At 41.6% G+C, this 24851-nt stretch overlaps 1 protein-coding gene across 1 annotated transcript; it reads left to right on the top strand.

The window, feature by feature from the left end:
- Nucleotides 1–786: 786 nt before the first annotated feature.
- Nucleotides 787–24377, top strand: SRP54 (signal recognition particle 54kDa). Its single transcript, XM_015416404.1, has 16 exons — nucleotides 787–1009; nucleotides 5086–5195; nucleotides 6305–6396; nucleotides 9719–9803; nucleotides 11614–11718; nucleotides 12681–12747; nucleotides 12835–12892; nucleotides 14175–14325; nucleotides 16465–16613; nucleotides 17662–17762; nucleotides 17882–17968; nucleotides 18100–18173; nucleotides 18362–18470; nucleotides 19008–19178; nucleotides 21525–21620; nucleotides 23953–24377. The coding sequence occupies exons 2-16, from the start codon at nucleotides 5118–5120 to the stop codon at nucleotides 24042–24044; spliced, it is 1515 nt and encodes a 504-aa protein (XP_015271890.1). The 5' UTR covers nucleotides 787–1009; nucleotides 5086–5117; the 3' UTR covers nucleotides 24045–24377.
- The last annotated feature ends 474 nt before the right edge of the window (nucleotides 24378–24851 follow it).

Below are 24851 nucleotides of genomic sequence, written 5' to 3'. Positions count from 1 at the left end.
AGGGTTCCCTGGTAAGGATGGCGGGATAGCACGGAGAAGAGAATTCCGCCCCTTTCAGAGCCGTCATATGCAGCGATAGCTTGTACCCAAAGCGTGGCTGGTAGGATTTACCGAGATGGGGAGCAAAACCATGGAAAACCGAAAATAAAACCCAAAATTATCAAATAAAGTAGTCGAGGGTAGAGAGTTCTTCTCATTGAAAGATTTCTTGTCATGGCTGTTCTATGAAAGAATAAAACCGCCACTCAAATTACTATAGAGCCAGACCAGTGACCTTTATCCCTAGCAGGGTTCACTCCCCCCACTCCACTCCCGCTTGATTTACAGGCTACCTTTGCTTCAGCTCTTGGAAATTATCAAACCCTCTCTGGAAAAATAATAACTGAAGGTAGGAACAGGGACCCCCTAGTTTAAAAACCTGTAAAACGACCAGAAATGCATCAGCAAAGCTCTCCCCAGCTGAAGTCCAACACTGAATTTATAATGTTAGCTTATGCTCCAATAAACTTTCAGCTGATACCCCCTCATATTAAAAACAACAACAATCTTCCCACTTAATTCTGACAGGAAATGGTATTAATCATCCACTTTAGCCTCAATCCCCATTGAGCAGCGGGATTTTACTTTCAGAGCCTGTTCACGTAGAATCCTATGTCCTTCCTCCTCTTTCTATGGGCGTTTTCGACTGAGAACCTGAAGTGTGGGCTATCCACCATGATTCTTTCTTCACGGCTGACACGAAGTAGGCGGGCTCACGGAGATGCCCTGGAAGCGGAAGTTGTTTTTTAAAGTAAAATGGTAACTCCGTAGGCTCCGTGAAGTGGTGACGTGACATTCGCCTTGGTTCTTTGGCTGGGGGGGAATAGAGCTGAGGAGCTGCTGGTGTTGGTTGGGCTCTTGTTAACGACTTTGTGAGGGCGGCTCCGAGGGTCGAGACTAGCTGTTGCGTGGCCCTCGCGGCGGGGCCAGGCCGAGCCCGGCTGCCGCTTCAGAGGCGAAACTCTTCCCGGTGAGTTCCTGTGCGGGGTGGGAGAGTTGCGGGACGCTGTTTCGCCCCCCGGGACCTCCAGTCGGCTGCAGCTATCCAGCTGTCTTCTCTCGTTTTGGCTAGTTTGTAACAGCTGGACAGCTGTTCCTGTAATTCCACGGGAGCAGCTGTTGTGACGCCATAATGTTCCCCAGTGAATTGGCAAATGCACAGTAGCCTCTTTGCCTTTGTAGTAACCTGGATACCTTTCTCCCTACGTACACACTTGTAGCTATGCTTAGTCTTCTAAGTCGTGTGGACAATGCCTTTCCTTCTTCCTTTACACTAGGGATGAGAGATGGCATTGACAGCAGACTTTGAAATTCAACCCTGCTGGGCTGTAAGCAATGGCTGTTGATAGGACTTTTCATGATGTTTTTTCTTAATATCTGCATGGTGTGCCTTGTTACTTGCAGTGTGCGCTGTAATTTTCTTTTAGCTGAATTTGGTTGGGTAGCTAGTATGTGTGGGAATTTCTCAGCTTGTGTATTTATAATTATCTTACAACTTTTCCCATTCTTAGCTATTCCTACACAGAGATAATTCTGTACAATTAGAGACAGTGGTTTGGCTCTGGTCAAGGAATTCAGGATGCTTGATTAACTGTGGGCCAGAGACTACTGTCAGACCTGTACTTTCTACTTATTTTTTCTCAAAAATGAGCAGCTAGATATGTCAAATTTATGTTGTGATCCATTTCAACGGAGATCATGTGCAGATAGATCCAAGTTTTGTATTAAGCTTTCATGTTCTCCTCCTTCTGTTTCACTTTGTCAGAGAATGCTGATCAGCTATTTAAAGATAGTGAATAATCTTATTAGTTCCTTCATATTCACAAGTATACCTTTTTTGCATTTTGTTTTATTGAAGAACTGAATTACAAATAAAGATTATAATTTTAGCTAGTAATATATACATACTTGTTACATCACAGTTCTTTTGTTTTTGATAGATGTACATATACATTTTAATTGTTTTAATAATCTACAATAAAAGCTTCTTTTCTTTCTTCTATTTCTTCAGTTCTTCCATCTTCTCAGTATTAACCTATGCTGCATTTTAAGTGTTTTAAGCAAAACTTTTCAACATAACCACAAAAGTAAAACAAAATACACAGCCTCAAAACCAATCGTAGTACTTCTTACTCTATTCTTTGAACCTGAGTTCAGTCCAAGGGAGACCCATGGACCGAAAGGACTTAACCTTTCACCCAAGGACTGTTAAAGGGATGGCACATACCCGTATCCACTCGCGGCTACCCGGTTGCCCTACTTCAGATATAACAAGGGCAGTCCTCGGAGAAAAAACATGAATGCTTGCTGTTTAAAAGGAGTCCATATGTTTATCCAACTCTTCTCGATCTTCAGAATGATGGATTCTGGTTGCCTTAAACAGAGTGGGAGGTGGTCTTGTTTTCCTTTGTTGTCTGTGTTCTCCCATAGTTCACCTGGTGATTTATTTAAAACAGCCAGCAACTGCTCTCCTGATGCATGGTCAAAAGCTGCGTAAATCACCTGCTTATATTCCACACAGAGTTTGCCTGTATTCAGCCAATGATACTTGATGCCTAACTCCCAGAGTTTAGTTGTAATTGGTTTCAACTCCCTTCTTAAGAAATTCTGGTGGAAGATCAGGGAACACCTGTATCTTTACATCTTGATATTCCAAACCGTTTTTCCCCTTTTGCCTGTGTTAATACCCATTGTCTGGTTCTGAAGTCCTTGAAAACTACAACGTCTTGATAATAAACGGAAGTTTCCTCTCATTGTCTGCCCACCCAATAAGCCTTTTGAATTAAAGGAACCACTCCTTCCTCCAGATTTAAAATGCCAACCAGCCAATTAGCAATAATTTTTTTTAAATTCCATTCTTCAATCTTTGGTTTAAATCCTCTGAATTTCAGATACAGCTCACGGGAACGAGTTACAGGCAGTTTGTTTCTCCAGCTTTATCAGCTGTTTGCTTAAACTGTTCTTCTAATTTATCCATATTCTGGAATGCTGGTTTTAGCATTTCCACAATGTCTATTCTTAACTCTTGTTGTTGTTTAGCCAAGGCTTCTAAAAGAAAGTTTGTTGTAAGAGTATTCCCTTCCTTATCAGTATTTCCTGAGTCCATTGTGGAGGAGGTTCCAGCTTCAGTCTGTCAAAGAAGGTATATTATGCATTTTTTGCTTTGCCTTCTGCTTCCCCTTCTTATTTTGCCTCGGAGGCATGTCTTCAGAATCTCAAATAGCTTCAAAAGGGTTGAAAATAATAAATTAAGAGTGAGCTGATGGTGAGCTGTGGGTAATGGCTACCAACCACCCACTGGTCATAGCCCTGCTCCCCCCTTCACAGGTATACCTGATATAAAGGGAGGAAAGCATGTAGAGATGCCAGTCAACAGGGAAGGAAGTCACAAACAATGATTGTGACTGAAAGAGATTTTTAGCTCTTCACTAGAAGGAAAAGTGAACAGATATGCAAGCAGCTTCCTGTTTGATAGAAGCTGAGATGAAATGAGAGCTTTTCTTATCTCTGGGTTGACATGGCTTGCTACTTTTAACTGTTTTCTCAAATGAGTATATTCATATGTGAGCATGTTAAAAAGATCTGCCCTTGAAATAAGTGTTGGTGTATTTTTTTCTCCCACAGTGACTGAATTTATATTGCCTCCTTTTTTGTAGTTGTAGGTCATAAATCATGAGGGAAATTAACATTTGAGTTAACATAAGAACATAAGAGACGCCAATGTTGGATCAGGCCAAAGGCCCATCCAGTCCAACACTCTGTGTCACACAGTGACCAGAAATACCAGTGCCATCAGGAGGTCCAGCAGTGGGGCCAGGACATTAGAAGCCCTCCCACTGTTGACCCCCCCCCCAAGCACCAAGAAGACAGAGCATCACTTGCCCCAGAGCCCCTAGCTATACCTTGTGGCTAATATCCACTGATGGACCTCTGCTCCATATGCTTATCTAATTCCCTTTTGAAGCCGTCCATGCTTGTAGCACCCACCACTTCCTGTGGCAGTGAATTCCATGTGTTAATCACTCTTTGGGTGAAGAAGTACTTCCTTTTATCCGTTCTAACCCATTAAAATGCTTTTGTGCTTTGAGGAAACATATTTTTCCTTTTAATGATTTTAAACTAGTCATTATAATGTTGTGCTCAAATTGTACTTGGTGTTAAATTTTGTTTAAATTTTTGCTTAGCACCTAGAAATACTTGGGAATTTTTTAAAATGTTGATTTATTGCAAGATTTCTCATACCAACAGCTCAGTCTAATTTATGCCACACTTGAGTTGTTGACTTTGTCTTTCTGTTGTCGAATCTAGAGACTGTAGAGAAAGGATGTTGATTTTTTCCACTAGAAATACTAGGAAATCTAAAGTCAGAGCTATCAATTTTTTCTGTGTACTATACCTTTTCTCTAAGTTACTTCAGGTGAGAGATGATTGACCCAAGGGCATACAGCGAGCTCCCAGACTATATGGGACAATGGTGGTCCAGATAGGGTTGCCAGTGGTGATGAGAAATTTGGTTTGGCTGGTCAGTAAGGAAAGCCTTTAGTATGCTCCATCACAGAAGTAGCGTGTTGAATAATTTCATTTTATCTTGAAGTTTCATTGATTCATGATATCAAACAGAAAAATAACAGGCTAGGCTCTAAGATATTGTTTTCTGATATTTCTAATTAAATCCTCCTGTCATTGTTCAGTGATTACAGAGGAGGGAAGCTTTCTGGCACATATAGAAGGATTTTGGGGGCAGTAATGCTTGACTTTGTATTGAACACAAGCAATATGAGCCCCTGGAGTTCTTATTTCAAACATGAATTTTGGCAGTATCTTTAAGTACGTTAGCTTCTCTTGTCTATGATAAATGGCACTATCAGTAGGAACAGCTTCCAGGGCATATATTTTACTGGCACTCTTGTTGGCTTAGTTTTCTGTTAAATTAAATGTCATATGTTAGTTCTGAAAACAGTTTTATGCTCTTAAAAATAACATATTTGCTGACATGTGAGAGGGAGCAGCAGGAGCAACTAACATTCTTCTAATATTTCTTTACAGATCACATTTGAATTGTCTTTGAAGTCGCCAAAATGGTTTTAGCAGATCTTGGGAGAAAAATAACCTCAGCATTGCGCTCACTGAGCAATGCTACAATTATCAATGAAGAGGTATGTAACATTCACATATGCGGTACAGTTATAATACTGGTTAGAAGCCAAAAATTACCATAAAGGTTTGTTCACTGTCATGATTAATTTGACCAACAAGAAAGTGGCCCACAATGAAGCAATAAGGTCGAAATTGAGCAAATTATTATGAAAATAAAGCATTATGAAAATTGCTTTAAAACTAACTTTGTGGGAGCTCTTGTTGCATGGGGGAGACAAGCTCCTGAAGCCATTTACAAAGTCACATACTTGCATAAATCCAGAGAAGATAAATTTATGGTAACACTTAGCTTACTTCATAGACTTATTAGGGGCAGATGATGGTGTGTTGATGCAGTTTGGCACTGCATGAACGATCCTTGTGCTCACATTCCTCCCCACTCCCTGCATACTTCTCATCATTAGATACATTAATTTCTATGTTCCTTAGTTTCTACCTGATCATTGTACCTATTTTTTCCTAGGAATATGTGTCATCCAGTTATTTACTTCTGTTTACTAATTGGTCAGCCTTTAATCTGATTATTGGGATAATCTAAACAAACATGTTTTCTTTGTATTCCATCTTGTCCTCTTTTCAGCTGTTTCTCCATCCACTATTCATATCTGCATAGTAGAACCACATTACACTGATAATTTTTATAGTATTTTTCATCTAAAAATGTAATCACTTTGAAAACTCAGTGAAATTACTTATTATTATTATGCCATCAGTGTGTGTGGTGCTTTATGGAGTGCAGGTGGATTAGTTCTGCCCCAAGGATATTGCAGTCTAAATGTTAAGATAAAAGAGAACAAAAGGAGGGACAGGCAGGGATAAACAGGAAGAATACACATTTAACTTAATCTGTTTAGAGTTAGTGTAGTCCTAAGAATACTTTCCTAGGAGTAATTTTTATTTTATTTATTATTTATTTATTTCACTTTTACCCCGGCCTCCCCGCTAGGCAGGCTCAGGGCAGCTTCCAAGATCTGAGAAGCAGTATACATTCACAAGCCCCACTGGGTAGACCTGTTTAGAATTGTACCATAAGTGGTTTTGCCGAAGGTTTCACAAAAGTGTTGGAGACTGCCTTTATTCTGACATGTCTTTATTTTTTCCTTACAAGGTTTTAAATGCTATGTTAAAAGAAGTATGTACAGCATTACTGGAAGCTGATGTCAACATTAAGTTAGTGAAACAACTGAGAGAAAATGTCAAGTAAGTCAAAAAAGCATATTGATGTAGGTTTATCTCAAAATATATGAATGAATATTATTGCCTTCTGACTATGAGATAAGGTACGTAAAAATCTTTTGGCATAGAATGATTGTAAATTGGCACTATCACCTCATACTTTATTAATACTGATTAGTTGGTTTATTAGAGGCCCTTGAAGTGGTACTTTTAGGTCAGCATACATAGGTTGCAACTTATGACCACCGGGTGCGGCGATGTCTGAGCAGGGGATTTCAGTGCTCCTGGGGAGGGGAAAGTATAGCGGTGGGGCCAGGCATGAAATGAAGGGAAGGGGGCAGAGAAACAGAGGAGCTCGACCTCTTCCCAGCCTGCGCCCCATCCCGAGGGATGTTGGCAGTGGGGATAGGACAATTAACCCCCCTCCAACATTGGTGTTGTGCAACGCCAGGTCTATAAATAATAAGACAATGGTCCTTCGGGACTTCTTGCTAGAACAGAAGGTAGACCTGGCGTGCGTGACCGAGACCTGGGTACGGGATGGGGAGACAGTAGCTCTCTCCCAGCTTACTCCTCCCGGGTTCTTGGTCCTTCACCAATCATGGACTTGGGAGCGGGGCAGAGGAGTGGCCCTATTAATCCATGCGGCTTACTCCTTTAGGGCACTCCCGTTGCCAGAGATCATGGGCATTCAGTGTGCTGGCCTGGTATGGGAGGCTGGGGAGAGTGTGGCAATTTGGCTGGTGTACCGACCTCCTAACGCACTGACCAATAGCCTACCGTCCCTGATGGAGGCCGTATCAGGCTGGGCATTGGAACACCCTAGACTGATGGTCCTGGGTGATTTCAATGTTCATGCTGATGACACAACCTCTATTCAGGCAACGGACCTGGTGTCGTCCATGGTGGCGCTAGGACTCTCCCAATATGTAACGAACTCTCACCAAGCTGGGCACACGCTCGATTTTTGCGGCTGGGGTAACTGGACCGAGTTACTGTTTTGGCAGTCCCATGATCGGACAACCATGCCCTGAGGGTCCACCTGAATGTGCCGCCCCGACCCTGTTTAGGCAGTGAGTGTATGTTAGCTCGCCTGCGCAGCCAGATGGACCCAATGCGGCTCCGGATGGCTCTACGGGATCTGATGCCCCCTGGCAGCTTGCTGAATGAGCTTGTAGAGGACTGGCATAGCTGGTTCTCTACAGCCATCGATGAGATCGCTCCCCGGCACCCTCTGCGCTCTCGCTCTAGGCTCGCACCCTAATTCACCCAGGAGTTATGGCTTATGAAGCGAGAGCTGAGATGGCTAGAGAGACGGTGGCATCTCGCTTGTGATGAAGCTACAAGAGCATCTTATAGGACGTTTATGAGATCCTACGAGATGGCAGTCAAAGCTGTGAGGAGAGAGTACTACATGGCTACGATTGCATCCGTGAGTTCATGCCCAGCCCAATTGTTTAGAATGATTCGGTCTATAACAGTTCTGCCACAGGGCAGACCAAACGCTAGGGAATTGGACATTGGCTGTGAGGCATTTGCGAGCTACTTTGCGGATAAAGTCTTGTTGTTCCACTGTGACCTCCCCCCACAGTTGTAATAGTGCATGAGCTCAAGGCCCCAAGCATGTTTTCAGTCTCGGTTTTGGATCATTTCAGCCCACTCAACCTGGAGAAAGTTGACAGATTGCTCTTGACTGTACGTCCAACCCCATGCAGCCTTGATCTGTGCCCTTCCTGGCTCATTAAAGGAGGCCATGAGGGGTTTCGAGGTGCCCTAAGGGAAATTATCAACAAGTCCCTCTTAGAGGGGCTGTTCCCGGGGGCATTCAAGGAAGCGATGGACCCGGCCGAATTGGCGAATTACCGGCCGGTCTCCAATTTTCCCTATTTGGGCAAATTAATAGAGAGGGCGGTGGCGATACAGCTACAGGGCTTCATGGATGATACTTCCATGTTAGATCCCTTCCAGTCCGGCTTTCACCCGGGACATGGGACGGAGACGGCCCTGGTCGCTCGGACTGACAATCTCTGGAGGCATCTGGATCGGGGCGGTTCGGCAGTACTGTTGTTGTTGGACCTGTTGGATGCTTCACCGCCTCGCTGACTTGGGAATTCAGGGGCTTGCCTTGCAATGGCTTGCTTCCTTTCTCCAAGGTTGGGGACAAAGGGTGGCACTAGGGGAGCAGCAGTCCAGGAGACACCCGCTGGAGTGCGAAGTGCTTCAAGGGGCAGTGCTCTCTCCAATGCTATTTAACATCTATATGCACCCCCTTGCCCAGATGGCCCAGAGTTATGGGCTGGGATGTCACCAGTACGGTGATGACACCCAGCTCTATCTGATGTTGGGCAGCCGGTCGAACTCCAGTCTTGAAGATCTGGGCCGGGCGTTACAGGCTGTGACTGGTTGGCTCAGGCTGAGTCGGCTGAAACTGAATCCGGTGAAGACAGAGGGCCTGTGTGTGTGTGCCGGGGCAGTGCGCAGGTGGGGACCCCACTCCCGACCTTCAGTGGGGCACCACTGGTGCCAGTGCCAGAGGTTAGGAGTTTGGGAGTGCTCTTGGACTCTTCCTTAACAATGGAGGCCCAGGTAGCAGCCACTACTAAGTCGGCTTTTTACCATCTTCGGCTGATTAGGCAGTTGGTTCCCTTCCTCGACCTCAACGACCTGGCCACAGTGATCCATGCAACGGTCACCTTGAGACTGTACTACTATAACGCTCTCTACATGGGGCTGCCCTTGTCGCAAATTTGGAAGCTGCAGCTAATGCAGAATGCCACGGCCAGGCTGCTGATGGGCTTACCTAGATGGGAGCACATCCAGCCTGTGTTGAAGGCCATGCACTGGCTGCCAATAGTATACCGAATTTGCTTCAAGGTGCTGGTGCTTACCTTTAAAGCCCTATATGGCCAGGGTCCGACATACCTGAGGAACCGCCTTTCCCCACATATACCCCAGAGAGCACTGCGGTTGGGGTCACAGAACCGGTTGACCCTCCTCTTGCCCCAGACCGAGAGTTCCTACCTATACCTTGTGGCTAATAGCCACTGATGGACCTCTGCTTCGTATTCTTATCTAATTCCCTCTAGAAGCTGTCCATGCTTGTAGCCGCTAGACATCCCTAGCACACCACCGCAAGCAATGAACTGTATAACTAATAGCACCTTATGATTTTAGGAATTTATCTGTATTGTACTGTTTTATAATGTTTTATGGTTTTATCGGCAATTGGTGCCAATGCTGTAAGTCGCCCTGAGCCCGTTCGCGGGGAGGGTGGGGTATAAATTGAATTAATAAATATAAATAAATAAACTTTGTCTTACATTGGTTTTTATGTATTATACTATAGATCTGCTATTGATCTTGAAGAGATGGCTTCAGGTCTCAACAAGAGGAAAATGATCCAGCATGCTGTCTTTAAAGAACTGGTTAAGGTAAGATGTATGGCATTTACTGAGGAATCCTAAGAGTACACACAGTTTAGGATTACTCTGTTAGGTTTGCTTTTTCTAATCCATTTCTTTAACGCAGCCAAGCACTTTTTAAAAATCAGTTATAGTTAACTTTTTCCCTACCCTGCCTTTCAACAATATAATCCAAGGTAGCTTGAAGTCCAAAAAATTCCCATGGCCTGCCTCATGTTCATGTTCTGAGACGAGCAGCCATGGAAAAGTCATCCTTAGATTGTGTGGCCTTGCCCTTTTACTAAGACATGATGTTACAAGAAGCTGGCTGTTTCACATAATGGTGTAGCATATTCCTTGTGATTACTGAAATGGTCTTCTTCAGTTTAGCCTGACTATTCTTTATTCGTTGAGTAGACAAATATAAAGTCTTCTGTCCTTTACACAAGTCATACCAAACCACAGTTTGTAAGGTTTAATTTTGGCTTGGTGTGATGGAATGGGTTGAGAGATGGTGCCAGTATTTCTAGTGTGGGGGTAGGGGGAGAAATGGTGGTGGGAGAAGAGCAAGCCAGGTAGGGGAAGGGACAATAGACATCTGCATGCTGTTGCTCTTTCTGCTGCTGCTTCCAGCCAAAGCGATGTTGGTAACCATATCAACAACCACCAGGCTATAAAATCTGCTGCTTATTGCTGGCTCAGTTACAGGTTTTAATTCTGAATGAGAGGGCTGACCTGGCATGTGTCACTTGAGACCTGGCTAGGGGAGGACTGAGTGTTTAACTTCTCCCAGTTGTCTCCTCCGTGGTACTCAGTGATACATCAGCGTGTGGTTGGTGGGGAGACGGTGTCACTGTAGTTTATTAGGCTATCCCCCTAGTACAGTGCCCTGTCAAGGACATTACTGGTTTTGATGTTGGGATTGAGAGACAGGATTGGGAATCTGTGGGGTACTGCCCCACCGCTGCTGCCTAACAGTCTCCCTGCCTGAGCTGACAGAGGTGATCTCAGGGGTGGTGTTGAGAACTTTTAGGTTAGTTGGCCTGAGGGACTTCAACATTCATGCCAAGGCTGTTTTGTCTGTAGCAGCTCAGGAGGTCATTGTCTCCATGACAACCATGGGCCTGTCTCAAGTAATAACTGGTCCTATACATTGCATAGGTCATACTCTTAATTTGGTATTTTGTTCTGAGTGGGATGCATGCAATCTGATTTTTGTGTTTGTGGATATTGTTTGTCATGAAGAGATGTTAGGCTGATTAATTCATTTGAGACTGAGAAGCTGAGAACTCTGAGAATCGTTTGCTTTGCGTGGCAGGAGCAGAGCATAATACTGCTAATAGTTGTTTAGGGTCAACCCCTCAAGCCTCCTTCTTCTGTTAAGACATCAACTATTAGTATTGGTGTGCCTGCACTAGGGAAAGAATGCCGCAGTAGGAATTCTGGGAAGATGGGGCAAGGTTACCCACCATTTCTAACACAGTATCTTACAAACTGTGGGAATTGCCTTTTTTAGTTAGTACTGGTACATAGTTGTGCCAGAGTAAGGCAAGATGGAAGAGGCTTTAAGAGTCTAGCTCTTCCCCTCACCTGACAAGTCACATTTTATTATCACAGGATGCAAATGTACCATAGGGTTGAGCTGTCCATTTCCTTGTTTTTGATCTCTTGTTTATAAAAACTGAAAATAAATCTGTTGCAGAAAGGATACTGAAATCATGTGAAATCTACAAATGGAAGACTTTTCAAACATTCTGAGTAAATTACTCTGCATATTGGCAGCTATTCTGTACTTCTGAAAATCAGCTATTCAGCATGCATGTATACTTTTGCTTTACAGCTTGTAGATCCAGGAGTCAAAGCCTGGACACCAACAAAAGGAAAACAGAACATAATAATGTTTGTAGGACTGCAGGGAAGTGGCAAGACAACGTCCTGTTCAAAGGTAGTGTATAATGTTGGATATTTTCAAGTGTAATCTTGTGACTATGAAGAGAATCTAATAAAGTTTTATGACACATGTATGTGAAAAGGCTTGAGGTGTGAGTTGACTGTGTGACATAGTCCATGCATAATGGCAAAATATTGTGGAAGCTTCAGGCTTACTTGTGTGATCCATCCTTCGCCCTCCCACATTCTGTAAGGTAATTACGTCCTCAGGAAACCATAACATCCTGTGAGCATCCAAACTGTTAAGCTGTGGCTAGTATTTGGATGGGAGACCTCCAAGGAGTACCAGGGTTGTGACACAGAGGCAGGCAAAGGCAAACCACCTCTGTATGCCTCTTGCCTTGAAAACCTTATGGGCTTGCCATAAATCAGCTGTGACATGACAGCACTTTCTCCACCATCAAACGATGATTTCTGCTTGCCTGCAAACTAGGATTCCAGACTCTATCTTGTTTTCATTTTGGAATCCCACTTTGCTAGAGAGGTGCAAATTATGGTTTGCTACAAAAATGGAAATAACTAATTATCTTGTATGTCTGGGAGAAGAAAATGGATACCAGAGATCAAGCAAGCCTTGATGCTCCTTCATCTAGTAGTGGCAAACCAGAATTTGCCATTGTGTCTGAATCATGGCTAGGCCTGTGAAAGGGCTTTCCATAATTGTACACCAAGAGTAGCTGCTGTCATGTTTGTTGCTTTGTCACAATCCATACTGTTTGGATAGTTTCCAGCTTTTCTGGGTGCTGTTGTGGAAAGACCAGTTCTGCTTGTGGTTTGTTAAATCAGAGCCTCTGATTTTAAACTCTACTTGTGGAATCGCAGTGTGATAGATTGAAGACACAACGTTTCATTCTTTATGCTGGTGATTAGGTCATGTTTTCAGTAGTTTGTAATACTGCTTGGAGGCTTTTAATATTACATAGGTGTTATAGTTTTTTGGATTTTTTAAATTCACAGTTGGCATACTATTACCAGAGGAAAGGTTGGAAGACATGTTTGATATGTGCAGACACTTACAGAGCAGGTAAATGAGCACTTGAGTTTTAGCTATTCAGTTTTTGCAAGATGTGCATTGTTCTACGTGACTGATTAACATACTGCCATTCCATAGGTGCTTTTGACCAGTTAAAACAGAATGCAACAAAAGCAAGGATTCCATTTTATGGGAGGTATGTTTCTTTACTAATTTTGCTAAGAAAAAAATCTTATTGACACATTTTGAGATGATAATGTAGAGATGCTCAATGAGTGAAACTAACAAACTTCTACACTTAAACCTTTACAGTGTTGATGGTAATTTTTTTAACCTTCGCTTTATGGTTGTACAGAGAAGCTTAATAACTTGTGTGCTGGTGTCATTAGAAACCAGTAAGGAGCCTGTTGGGTTTCTCATAGGGCTCTGTGTCAAGATGCTACCATGGCTGCTTCTCTGCTTTCCCACATGCAATATGATGTATGTTGAAAACAGAGTTTTGCAAGCCTCTCTACAAAAGGTAATTCTTAAAATGTATGTTAGCGTGCATATTTACACTCAGCATGGTATTCTATTTTTTTTTTTTTAACTAGACCTCTTCAGAGATACTGCATTGACACATTAGCCCTAGAGCCAATTCCAGGCTCTGGCTGATGCATTGTGACTTTGCATGTCTTATAGTGCCATCCTAAACCAAGTTAACTGTTCTAAGCTCACTGACTCTAATTGACCTAGAAGGTTGTAACTAAGCTTAGGATGGCACTGTTAGAACCTCTGAAAGATGATAAAACAGTCTCTGCATATAACATTCCAGTTTTTGATGCATGGCCCAGTTTTGCTGGTAAAATGTTCTGTTCCTCACTTCATTTCTGCTGATTAATAGGATAGCAGGATCTCAGCATGACTGTCCAAGTTCTTTTTCACTTGTTTAGCACATATGCTTTACGTATTGCCAACATTACTTTCCCTTTATTATTATAGGTTGCCATTGAAATCCTTATCTCTCTCTCTCTGTGTTACTAGGCAGTTTTAAAAAAGGATTTCTTGTATCTGAGATTATGTGTAATTAAAAATAAATATAAATAGATAGATAACACCCTGGTATTTCAGACCAAGGACTCCATGTTGAGAAAAAGGTTAAGGAGTTTCTTGACCTTGGCAATACTGTTCTTCTAAGCTATGGAGTCTTGTGAGCAAAAATTCTACTTTGTGAGCTACTGGCATTAAAGTTGTGAGTGAGCAATTTGGCTACTGCATAAATTAGTTTGCTCTTGAGCTATCCTTCCTGAGCTGAGACAAAAATGTGTGAACCAGAGGCTAAAAAAGTGTGAGCTAGCTAGCTCACACTAACTCAGTTTACAGGGAACACTGGCTGGCAGATATCTGATTATTCTTCCAGCTTTCCTGACCCACAGTGTCTTCATAGAAAGTAAATCTTGGGGTAGGAATTTAAAGTGTGTGTTTTCTCTTTGTAATAGTTACACAGAGATGGATCCTGTCATTATTGCATCAGAAGGTGTTGAAAAATTTAAGAATGAAAATTTTGAAATAATAATTGTTGATACAAGTGGTCGACACAAGCAGGAAGACTCTCTTTTTGAAGAAATGTTGCAAGTTGCCAATGCCATAGTAAGTAAATACAAGGAATGTTCATTTTCTTGGATTTTGTACAGCTGGTAAAATACCAGATTTATTGAACCCTGATAGCTTGCTAATGGCAGATTTTTGAGCTATAATAAATTCTTATAGTTAAGTGTGAACAATATGAAACTGTGTTTTGCATACTTGTGAAAAATTCATTAGATAGCCATGCTGGTGTTCTGATTGTCTTCTAGAAATGTGTTTTTGTCTTGGAACTATTACGGTCTAGTAGATTCATATACAAGCTTGGTTAGTAGATTCATATAGTGAACTTGTTACATAAGTTAGATTCAGGTGGGTAGCCAGTTTGGTGTAGTGGTTAAGTGTGTGGACTCTAATCAGGGAGAACCGGGTTTGATTCCCCACTTCTCCGTTTGCAGCTTCTGGATGACCTTGGGCAAACCATAGTTCTGACAAGAGCTGTTCTTGAAAGGGCAGTTCTTGAAAGAGCTCTCTCAGCGCCACCTATCTCACAGAGTGTCTGTTGTGGGGAGGGGAAGGGAAATGAGTTTGTAAGCCGCTCTGAGACTCTGAGGGAAGGGTGGGGTATAAATCCAATCTCTTCTTCAATAGAACAAAGTTTGAGTCCAGTGGTACCTTTAAGACCAACAAAGTTTAATTCTGGGTATAAGCTTTTGTGTGCATGTATCTGAAGACATGTGCATGCACACAAAAGATTATACCCAGGATTAAACTTTGCTGGTCTTAAAGGTGCCACTGGACTCAAACTTTGTTTTCTTGTACATAGGTTTCATGGAATGCTGTTAACATTTGTGCCTAAGTGGATCAAATAACCATGAACAAATCTGTACACTATTTGGATCAGAGCCTGTCTTGGTGGAATAACAAAACTGACTGCCTCATGTTGGCCTCTATTGGTCTGCTCCCTTGCCTGAACCTGGCACATTTTTAATTTATTTGTCCCACAACTCTGTAAGGCAGGAATGAGGTTGGGGGGGACAGAAGTGCCCCAGCCAATCAGAGGAGGTGCATGTAACCAGCCGGCATACCCCATCAGTGACAATGCACCTCTCTGTTGTCTTAATACATGCATGCCTGTCAGCACTCTGAAGTCCTGCTTGATGAGAACGATCTCTGTCAGACCTTGTGGCTATGACTTAGCATTCAGGCATGAAGGGAACTGGAGGTGGTTAAACATTCGTGCCTATGACTGGCCACTGTCTGGTCAAAATTGCTAGGTATGAGAGTTTGGTGAGGATTGCTTAAGCTGCAGCAGGTGGACAGAGCCAGGGCCATGGTGAACCAGGGCTTACAGTGCTTTGACACCTCAGTGGGGTGATGCATCCTCTTCCACTTAGCAGATTTCCCTTGCTACAGCTGTACAGGGCTAACCTCTTTTAGTGGCAGGAGTAGAATGGGGTTTGTCCAAAATGTAAAGAGGCATCAACTGATGCAGAGAAGCATACCCAAGCAGACTCATAGTTGACAAGGGAGAAGGAAATTGGTGAGGGAGCCTACTTGGGGCAGAGTTAAACCTGCTGACCAGGATGGGAAATTGTTGTAAGGCTGTGCCTCTCTCAGTATGCAGTTTCAGTGTGCCAGCTGTGAAAAATGAAGGCATGTCCACATTTTGAGACTTTTGCTGAAACATTGGTAGCCGGACAGTGCCTTAACTGGAGGCAGCCTATTCCACATGGAAGAGAAATGTTAACTGAAATGAAAAATCTTGGTTTAATCCATTCATTGATTCTCATGTGTTTGTGCTGGGGTGTGGGAAGCAAATGACCGAACATTATATTGACCTTGGTATGCTGGCACGGCTATGTTTATGCAAATTACTTACAGTAATGCTGGTGTGGGTTAGAAATGCCATTTTAAATGGCAAAGTGATGTTAAAAGATGCAGTTAACATTACAGCGACATTCCAGCATTTAAAGGAGGTGCTCTTTCAGGACTTCGTAAAATATTCTAAACTACCCAGCAAAGTAAAAAACCCTATTAATTGTTTTTCTTATCAGTGTCAAAAATATTTTGATGAAAATTCCTATCACTTGAATTCCTTTGGAGAACTAAATATAAAATGATATTCCTTATATTTCAGGATAAAGCATTTGTAAAGAAAGGAGAGTTTTAACTCTTTTGTCTCCTGTCATCTAACATTTCTAGCAACCAGATAACATTGTTTATGTAATGGATGCCTCTATTGGTCAAGCCTGTGAAGCTCAAGCAAAAGCCTTCAAAGACAAAGTGGATGTTGCTTCTGTGATTGTGACAAAACTTGATGGCCATGCAAAAGGAGGTGGCGCTCTCAGTGCGTAAGTATTATTTCACTCTATAGAAGTATCATTTCACACTATAGAGCTCTATAGTAATCTGTGTAGTTTTTTTAAAAAATGGCTTTATAAATTTACATGGTTCTGAAAGTATGTGGCTGACCAGATTTTTGCTTCTATATCCATGCTTGTTTTGAACGTTGTCTTCTGCGAAAAAATGTATTCAGGGACATTGGCTTGGTTCCTATACCTTCTTTTCATGTAGATTCTTCTTTGTCCATTGCAGAAGTAATCCTTTGCTGTGCAGTGTATTTTCCTTGAGTGCTAGGTATTTCCGCTCTGACCAGTGTTTTTCAAGGAGCCAAAAGGTTCTTGTCATGAAAGGAATGCGCTCTTACACTGATGATTGCTTCTGTGATTGGCAAAGAGGTACCACAAGCAGAAAGAAGGTATAAGATACAAGCTATTGCCTATGATTTGGCTTTTCTTGAATTGTATGACTTGCTTTTCAGCCACAATTGATTCCCAAAGCAGCTTAGAACAATTCAGATCAGACTCACATACTTTGTAAGAAGTTAGGGAGTCTTTTCTAGCCCATTGCAACTGATGGCACAGTCTGGTTTCTTTCCTCCAGAAAGAGTGGGGAGGAGGAACTGCCGGAGAACTCAGGGCTAGTTGATAACAAAGATGCCAACTAGCAGAAGTAATGCTTCCTCCCATCAACAGACACCTCTGGCCAATGGCAGTCTTTATTCTTGTGTTTCCCTTTTAGCTTAGTCTCTTTAGTGCTCCTTGTGTTTGGGGTGGACGCCTGTTTTCTAAGCCGAATACATTTTAATGCTGTTTTCTAAGCCGAATACATTTTAATAGCTACAGTTACACATTTGCAGTATGCAATAAGTATCAGACATGCAGCACTAAAAGTAGCCATTAATTTTATGTAAGACTATGAACTTATGCAGGTATATGGTTGTGAGTTAGCTCATTTGGTTTAATGTTCTAAAAAAATGGAATAGTTTAATATGAAAATACTATCTGAAAGTTTTATCATATGTTCTGATTGGCTTACTGTGTAACTTTTTGATTGCAGAGTTGCTGCCACTAAAAGTCCAATAATTTTTATTGGTACTGGAGAGCACATAGATGACTTTGAACCTTTTAAAACACAGCCTTTTATAAGTAAACTTCTTGGTATGTATTAACTGCTGATGACACCACAGTTTTGCTCCAAAGCAGTGATTCTTCAATTGTTTTGTCTAGTAAAATGATTACTTTTATGTCCATGCTGAAGGCAGCTTTTTGTTTTCCAGGTATGGGAGATATTGAAGGATTGATAGATAAAGTAAATGAACTGAAATTAGATGACAATGAGGCACTCATAGAGAAATTAAAACATGGTAAGTTTTGCCAAGAATGTACTAATATGCTGTTGAGCAACTAACTGTCCTCATCATGAACAACTCTAGAAATAGTGGGTGGTTAAACTGTTATATTTGTAATGTGTTTTCCCATTTCTGTTTCATTTTAGGTCAGTTTACTTTGAGAGATATGTACGAACAGTTTCAAAACATCATGAAAATGGGACCCTTCAGTCAAATCTTGGTAATCTTGTCGGAAGCTTTATCATATTACTAGTTTAGAAAACAATAAATTTCCCCCCTTTTCTTGTATTGGACATGTTTTGTATTTTCTGAACCAAACTACTGAAAAGAACAGGCTGTATTTAAAGCTTGCATAAAAACACTGTGAAGCCCTTGAAAGTGGTATTTAACAATGTTATATTTTTATAGGGCATGATCCCTGGTTTTGGAACAGATTTTATGAGTAAAGGCAATGAACAAGAATCTATGGCAAGGCTAAAGAAGTTGATGACCATAATGGACAGTATGAACGATCAAGGTAAAGTCTGCAGTAGTTTAAAACCTGATGTAGCAGTGTTTGGCTGCATTAATTATGTTGTCAGGATAATGAACAGAACATAATTAAAACAGTCTAAATGTGGTTAGATAACATATTAAATAGAAATTGCATGTATGTTTTGATAAACTGTCAATATTTTATGGTTACAGCTTTTTAAAGTGATGTTTGGTAGCTTTTATTATTGGAAGTATAATGGTAAAGTGGCTTGGATCCTAAGGCATGCTTCCATTTGTGTCTTTCTTGTCCACAGTGGAGCTGGTCCTCTGCTGCACAGTGCTTTCCTCTGGCAGTGGATGCTTTTGGGCTCATTGAAAGGTGGTCGGGCATGAATGGAATCGCCTGGTGATGGAGGAAGGTGCTTTTGCAGTGGAGGACTGCTCCCACCGTGTGAAAAGGCACACTGCCTAGGATGCAAGCTATTAACATCAAATAAATGACACTAAACTGCTAGCAGAGAATTCGGAGTCAATTGAGTAGTGTCAAATGAGATGATTCTTCTCTTGCTTTTGATATTAGAACTTGATAGTACAGACGGGGCCAAAGTGTTCAGTAAACAACCAGGAAGAATCCAAAGAGTAGCAAGAGGTTCTGGTGTTTCCACAAGAGATGTTCAAGAACTCCTGACGCAGTACACAAAATTTGCACAAATGGTGAAAAAGATGGGAGGCATTAAAGGGCTCTTCAAAGGTGAGACTCATATGTATGGTACAACTGAATTGCTTGAGAGGAGTTTATAACTAATCAGTAGCTTAGTTATAGAAATATCAGTCCTAGGCTAATATGAAAATCATTGATGCTGCTTGTCTTGTGCTTAGGGAATTGCTTTTTTAAAGGAATATCATGATATAAAAATGGTAATCTAGGTAAAATCTAGAACTGAATTTACATGTATAATCCTTGCTTTTCCTGCAAAAGTATTGAGTAACATTTCCTCTCAGAATTCCTTCAGAAAGTGCTTTTATCATTGACTTGGGCTGAACAAGGAAAGACCATAGTCATCTCATCTCAGAAGAGAACATGAGAATAACATTCATTATGCACTATTTGAATTAAGCAATATTCCTAGCTTTAGTTCAGTGATGTGGTGGTCAATATTAAGGGGTTGGATGTAGTGGTCAAATGATGGAGCAGTCGAGTGATGGAGCAGAGGTCCATCAGTGGCTATTAGCCACAAGGTATAGATAGGAACTCTTGGTCTGGGGCAGGGGTGGCCAAACTGTGGCTCAGGAGCCACATGTGGCTCTTTCACACACATTGTGTGGCTCCCGGGAGGGTGGCTGTGGAAGCAAAGGGAAGGCATGCCTCCCCAATCGGTCTTCCCTTCCCCAGCCAGTGTTCTCCTCCCTGGGTAGGCTTGAGGTGGGGGGAGCAGAGAAAGAAAGCAACTTTAACTTTAAATGTGTTTTTAAAGCCCTCCCCCCCCCGCCTACAAATATCATTGGATAAACAAATATCATTATTAACATCTGTTTTTACCCCTTTTGTTTTTATTTTTGGTAGGCTCATTTAATGTTAATAAAAAGCAAATTTGCATATTTTTCCATAAAAATGTGTGTAATATTTGTTCATGTCTTGTGGCTCTCTCAAACATCTGACATTTATTCTATGTGGCTCTTACATTAAGCAAGTTTGGCCACCCCAGACTCTGGGGCAAGTGATGCTCTGTATTCTTGGTGCTTGACCGGGGGGGGGGCAACAGTGGGAGGGCTTCTAGTGTCCTGGCCCCACTGGTGGACCTCCCGATGGCACCTGGTATTTTTGGCCACTGTGTGACAGAGTGTTGGACTGGATAGGCCATTGGCCTTATCCAACATTGCCTTCTCTTACGTCCTTATGTTCTTAATTGATTACGGGGTTGGAACACCTTCCCTATGAGGGAAGGCTGAAGAATCTGGGACTTTTCACTTTCAGAAAGAGATGACTAAGGGGACATGATGGAGTTTGTAAAATTATCCTTGGGGGTGAAGAGAGTTGACAAAGAGAATTTTTCCCCTCTCCCAAAATACTAGAGCTTGAGGGCATCCAATGAAGCTGATGGGCAGTAGGTTTAGGATGGACAAAAGAAGAGAGAGAAGAGATTGGATTTATACCCCACCCTTCACTACCCAAAGGTGTCTCAGAGCGGCTTACAAACTCCTTTCCCTTCCCCTCCCCGTAACAGACACCCTGTAAGGTAGGTGGGGCTGAGAGAGCTCTTGACAGAAACTGCTCTTTTTCAAGAACAGCTCTTATCAGAACTATGACTTGCCCAAGGTCATCCAGCCAGGTGCAAGTGGAGGAGTGGGGAATCAAACCCGGTTCTCCCAGATTTAGAGTCCGCGCACTTAACCACTACTTTACACAGAGAGTGATTTAATGTCGAATTCACTGCCAAAGGATGTAGTGATGGCCACAGGAACAAACAGCTTTAAAAGGGGATTAGATAAACATCCTCCAGGAATCTATCAATGGCTACTAGCCATGGTGACTGAGGGGAATTGCCACATTCAGATGCACTAATCCTCTGAATCTCAGAGCCAGGAGGCAACATCAGGGGAAGGTCTCAGCCTCTATGCCCTTCCAGAAGAACTGGTTGACCACTGTGTGAGACAGGATGCTGGACTAGATGGACCATTGGTCTGATCCAGCAGGGCTCTACTGATGTTCTTAATATGGATGTACAGCACTTCAGTCAGTACTGTAGAAGTGCAGGTGGAGTTGTGTTTAAGGAAGGCAGTTTCCTTGACTCTTCCCTCTCACTGCAGCCTTCTGTGCCCTCCACCTGAAATTGTATTCCTCAGAGCCAATGGGACCCCTAGGAACAGTGTGGGAGTAAAGTGGGAGTCAGCAGCATGAGGGGGGCTCAGCAAACAATCTCCTTTGCCACAAGTGTTTTATTGGAGGAACAGATTTTTTTTAAATACCAATAGTAATTCATGACAATTTTCTAGTCTTTATAAATGTTGCATTTATAAAGTTCTGTCATGCTTCCAGTATGCATGTTTGCTACTTCAACTGCCACCACCCTGACTTATTCTTTTTGCCCCTTTTCAGGAGGTGATATGTCAAAGAATGTTAACCCATCCCAGATGGCAAAATTGAACCAACAGATGGCAAAGATGATGGATCCCAGAGTTCTTCATCACATGGGTAATTTATTTCATTTCCCGCTTATACCCAGAAGCTAACAGAGAAGTATGCTCATGAATTTAGCAGTCTGAGCTTTTTGTGATCATATAACCTGCATGTTGACTATCTCTAAGACCACAGTTGCTCAGAAAGAATTTGACAGACTGCTTTGTACTACAGCTTCAGTACTTCTGGGAGATGGACTTAATTCAGTCCTGAGTGAGGACAGTTTTATTAAGATAAAATTATGTTCTATATTCATTGTTATATTTAATATTAAACTAGTTTAATAAACTAGCTGATCCTATGTGGATAACAAAACTCATAAAACAGGGCCCACCTACAGACAGTGTAAGGGTCTCCACCAGTGTTCCCTCTAAACTGAGTTAGTGTAAACAAGCTCACTTTATTTTAGCTTCTGGCTCGCACATTTTTGACTTAGCTCAGGAAGGATGGCTCCAGAGCAAACTAATTTATGTAGTAGCCAAATCACCTGCTCACAACTTTAATGCCAGTAGCTCACAAAATAGAATTTTTGCTCACAGGACTCCATAGCTTAGAGGGAGCATTGGTCTCCACCTACATAAAGAGTTAAGTAACATCTTTAAAAACTAACAGTTTATTTCATTATAAGCTTTCATGGATCAGAGCTCACTATTTAAATGTAGATGAAAGGTATGGTAGAATCAACACAGTTCACCTGACCTTCTCCTGGCACAAGCTGTTCATCAGGATGACCAAGACACTTTCAGTCCCAGAGATAAGGAGATAACAGCACTGTGTCCCGTCCCCCCCAAAAAGCAAAGCATAGTTAAACATTTATAGGATTCAAGAAGGCTTTCTTTAGGAGTAATTGTGCAGCCACCTTTTTCAAGGTAGCCTGAACCAGTATTCACTGCCTCCCAGACACAAGGGCCCATGTTTTAATCCCTTCCTTTCCCGCTAGATGTTATCAGTCAGCATGAGTAAGGATCAAATGTAAAGGTGGTAGCCATACCTGTCAGCATTCTCAGGCTGCAACAGTAGAAAGTGAGCCATCGTAGGAGGATGTGGCAGCACTAATCCTGCATTTACACTGTAATCAGCCTGCAGTCTAAGCAGTAATGCATGCAAGCAATTTTTATTTGCTTAGCATACATCACATAGCACCCACCCAAGAACTCTAGATGGGTCACCTTGAAGCTCTGCATTCAAGATCCTCTTTTTTAAAAAAAAAATATTTTATTTAATCATATAATATTACAATATTTCAACAGAACAGAGTACAATCATTCAAGGATACAGAATTGAAATACTGAAGAGTATAATTAGGCTACAAACCACCAGTAAAATTGAGTAAATACAGTAAATTAGAAATACAAATACAGGGTTGAGAAGTTTTTTAAACAACACAGATTTACAGCAGCAGTGGAACAGTGTGTTAAACTAAGGAACAGATACAATCTATTCAGTGTGAGCAGAGAAGAGAGAGTTGGCTTTTACTTAAAACATAGCAGTCATTTGAGAGATCAGACCAACACTTGAGCATTAGAGGTTCTCTAGGCGACTGGATTGGCCTGAGGTATCTCTAAATTTATCCAGATTGTACATAATTTTACCCAGAATGAAGAAATCCCTGGGTAAGTGCCATTCTTGAAGCAATGGAATTGATGCAGACTTCCAATGAGATGCAATAAGACATTTAGCCATGATTAATATTATCATAATTAGTTCTTGTTTTGCTTTGGAGATTTTGCAATTTTCCCACAGATTGAGAAGAATTAATTCCGGGGATAGGGGAATCAAATGACCAGTGATTATATGGATTTGATTTTGAATTAGAGTCCAAAATTTACCTATCAGTTTACAGGACCACCAACCATGGTAAAAAGTCCCCCATTCCCCACATTGTCTCCAGCAATGTGAAATAACCTTGAAACTTTGCAGATGAATGTTCAGAGCTCTCAAGGTGGTGAGTGGGGAGTCCCAGATTTGATTCCACTGATCTACAGTGACCTCTTTATTCAAGTCTGCATGCCAGAACAACTGATATTTTATCAGTCTAGTGGAAACTGGCTGTATTAAGATTTTGTAAATTGTAGAGATCAGACCCTGAACCAAGTTTATTTTGCTGACAAGCAACCTTTCAAATTCTGAAAAGGATTTATGAAGAGGGGACCTTTTGGAGTTGAATGAGGAGATTCGATTGAGTTGCATATACTCAAACCAAGGCAAGGATATCTTGCTCTCATGTTCCAGTTTTGATTTATCATGTAGATAACTGCTTTGCCATGTGGCGCAGGAGGGCTGTTGTGTGTTTTCTCAAACTGCAGTAACTGTCACTAATTTGTGGTGTCCGTATTTATTCTTCTAGGTGGCATGGCAGGATTACAGTCAATGATGCGGCAGTTTCAACAGGGTGCTGCTGGAAACATGAAAGGCATGATGGGATTCAACAACATGTAAAAGAAGCCTTAATAAACTGACTTGATTAATCATACTTGCTGGAACACCACTAAAAGAGTCTCCTTACAGTGGAGGAGAGTATTAATGCAGCCAGTGATACTTCTAAAATTTAATTCTGAGAGTTTCTAGATTTGTTTCTAGAAAGTTGTTATATTTTTGCTTAAATTAGTTCCTTTCTGTTTAATTTTGATGTTACATGAAGAGTTCTAAAGTTAAAACGAAAATCATGTACAAACTTAATATTTAGAGGAACTTTTTAATTGCCTCAGATGGCAGCCGTTATATTTGTAAACAATCCAGATCTTTGGTTAATGCCAATATGTCACAAATATACTGTAAAATAAACTTACGTGGTTGTAAATGATGACTTTTAAAAGTTATGACTTTACTGGACTTCAGGGATAAGTTTCTAGCAAGGAAATAAGCATTTGACAGTGCTCACCTACCTCCAGTATCTATCAAAGTGCTGTTGATTGGCTTTTCCTTCCTTCTTTCCTTGATATAAGTTTTACTTTTGAGCTATTTTTGCCTAGTTGGGCACCTCCAAACTTCAAGGAGTTTTTTTGTTGTTTGTTTTAAAGCAACATCTCCATTCTCCTAGTTCTACACAGCAGAATCTGGAACCTTCTAAGATGGTAAACCTTCAACACCCTTCTAGAAATAAATGCTTAAATTTTGTTTCTTTAATTTTGCACAGTTTTAGAGGATTCCTCAGTAAATATTCTTTCACCTGGATTACTTCACGTAACCCTTTTGGTACTTTCTGACTCAAGATCCAACATCAAATCTAGGCTAAGATCTGATGTT

The sequence above is a fragment of the Gekko japonicus genome, unplaced genomic scaffold (genome assembly GCF_001447785.1).
Source record: "Gekko japonicus isolate JY-2015 unplaced genomic scaffold, Gekko_japonicus_V1.1 scaffold1540, whole genome shotgun sequence".
Taxonomy (NCBI): Eukaryota; Metazoa; Chordata; class Lepidosauria; order Squamata; family Gekkonidae; genus Gekko; species Gekko japonicus.
Note: the sequence above shows the minus strand (reverse complement) of the source record. Positions and strands in the feature narration are given on the sequence as shown.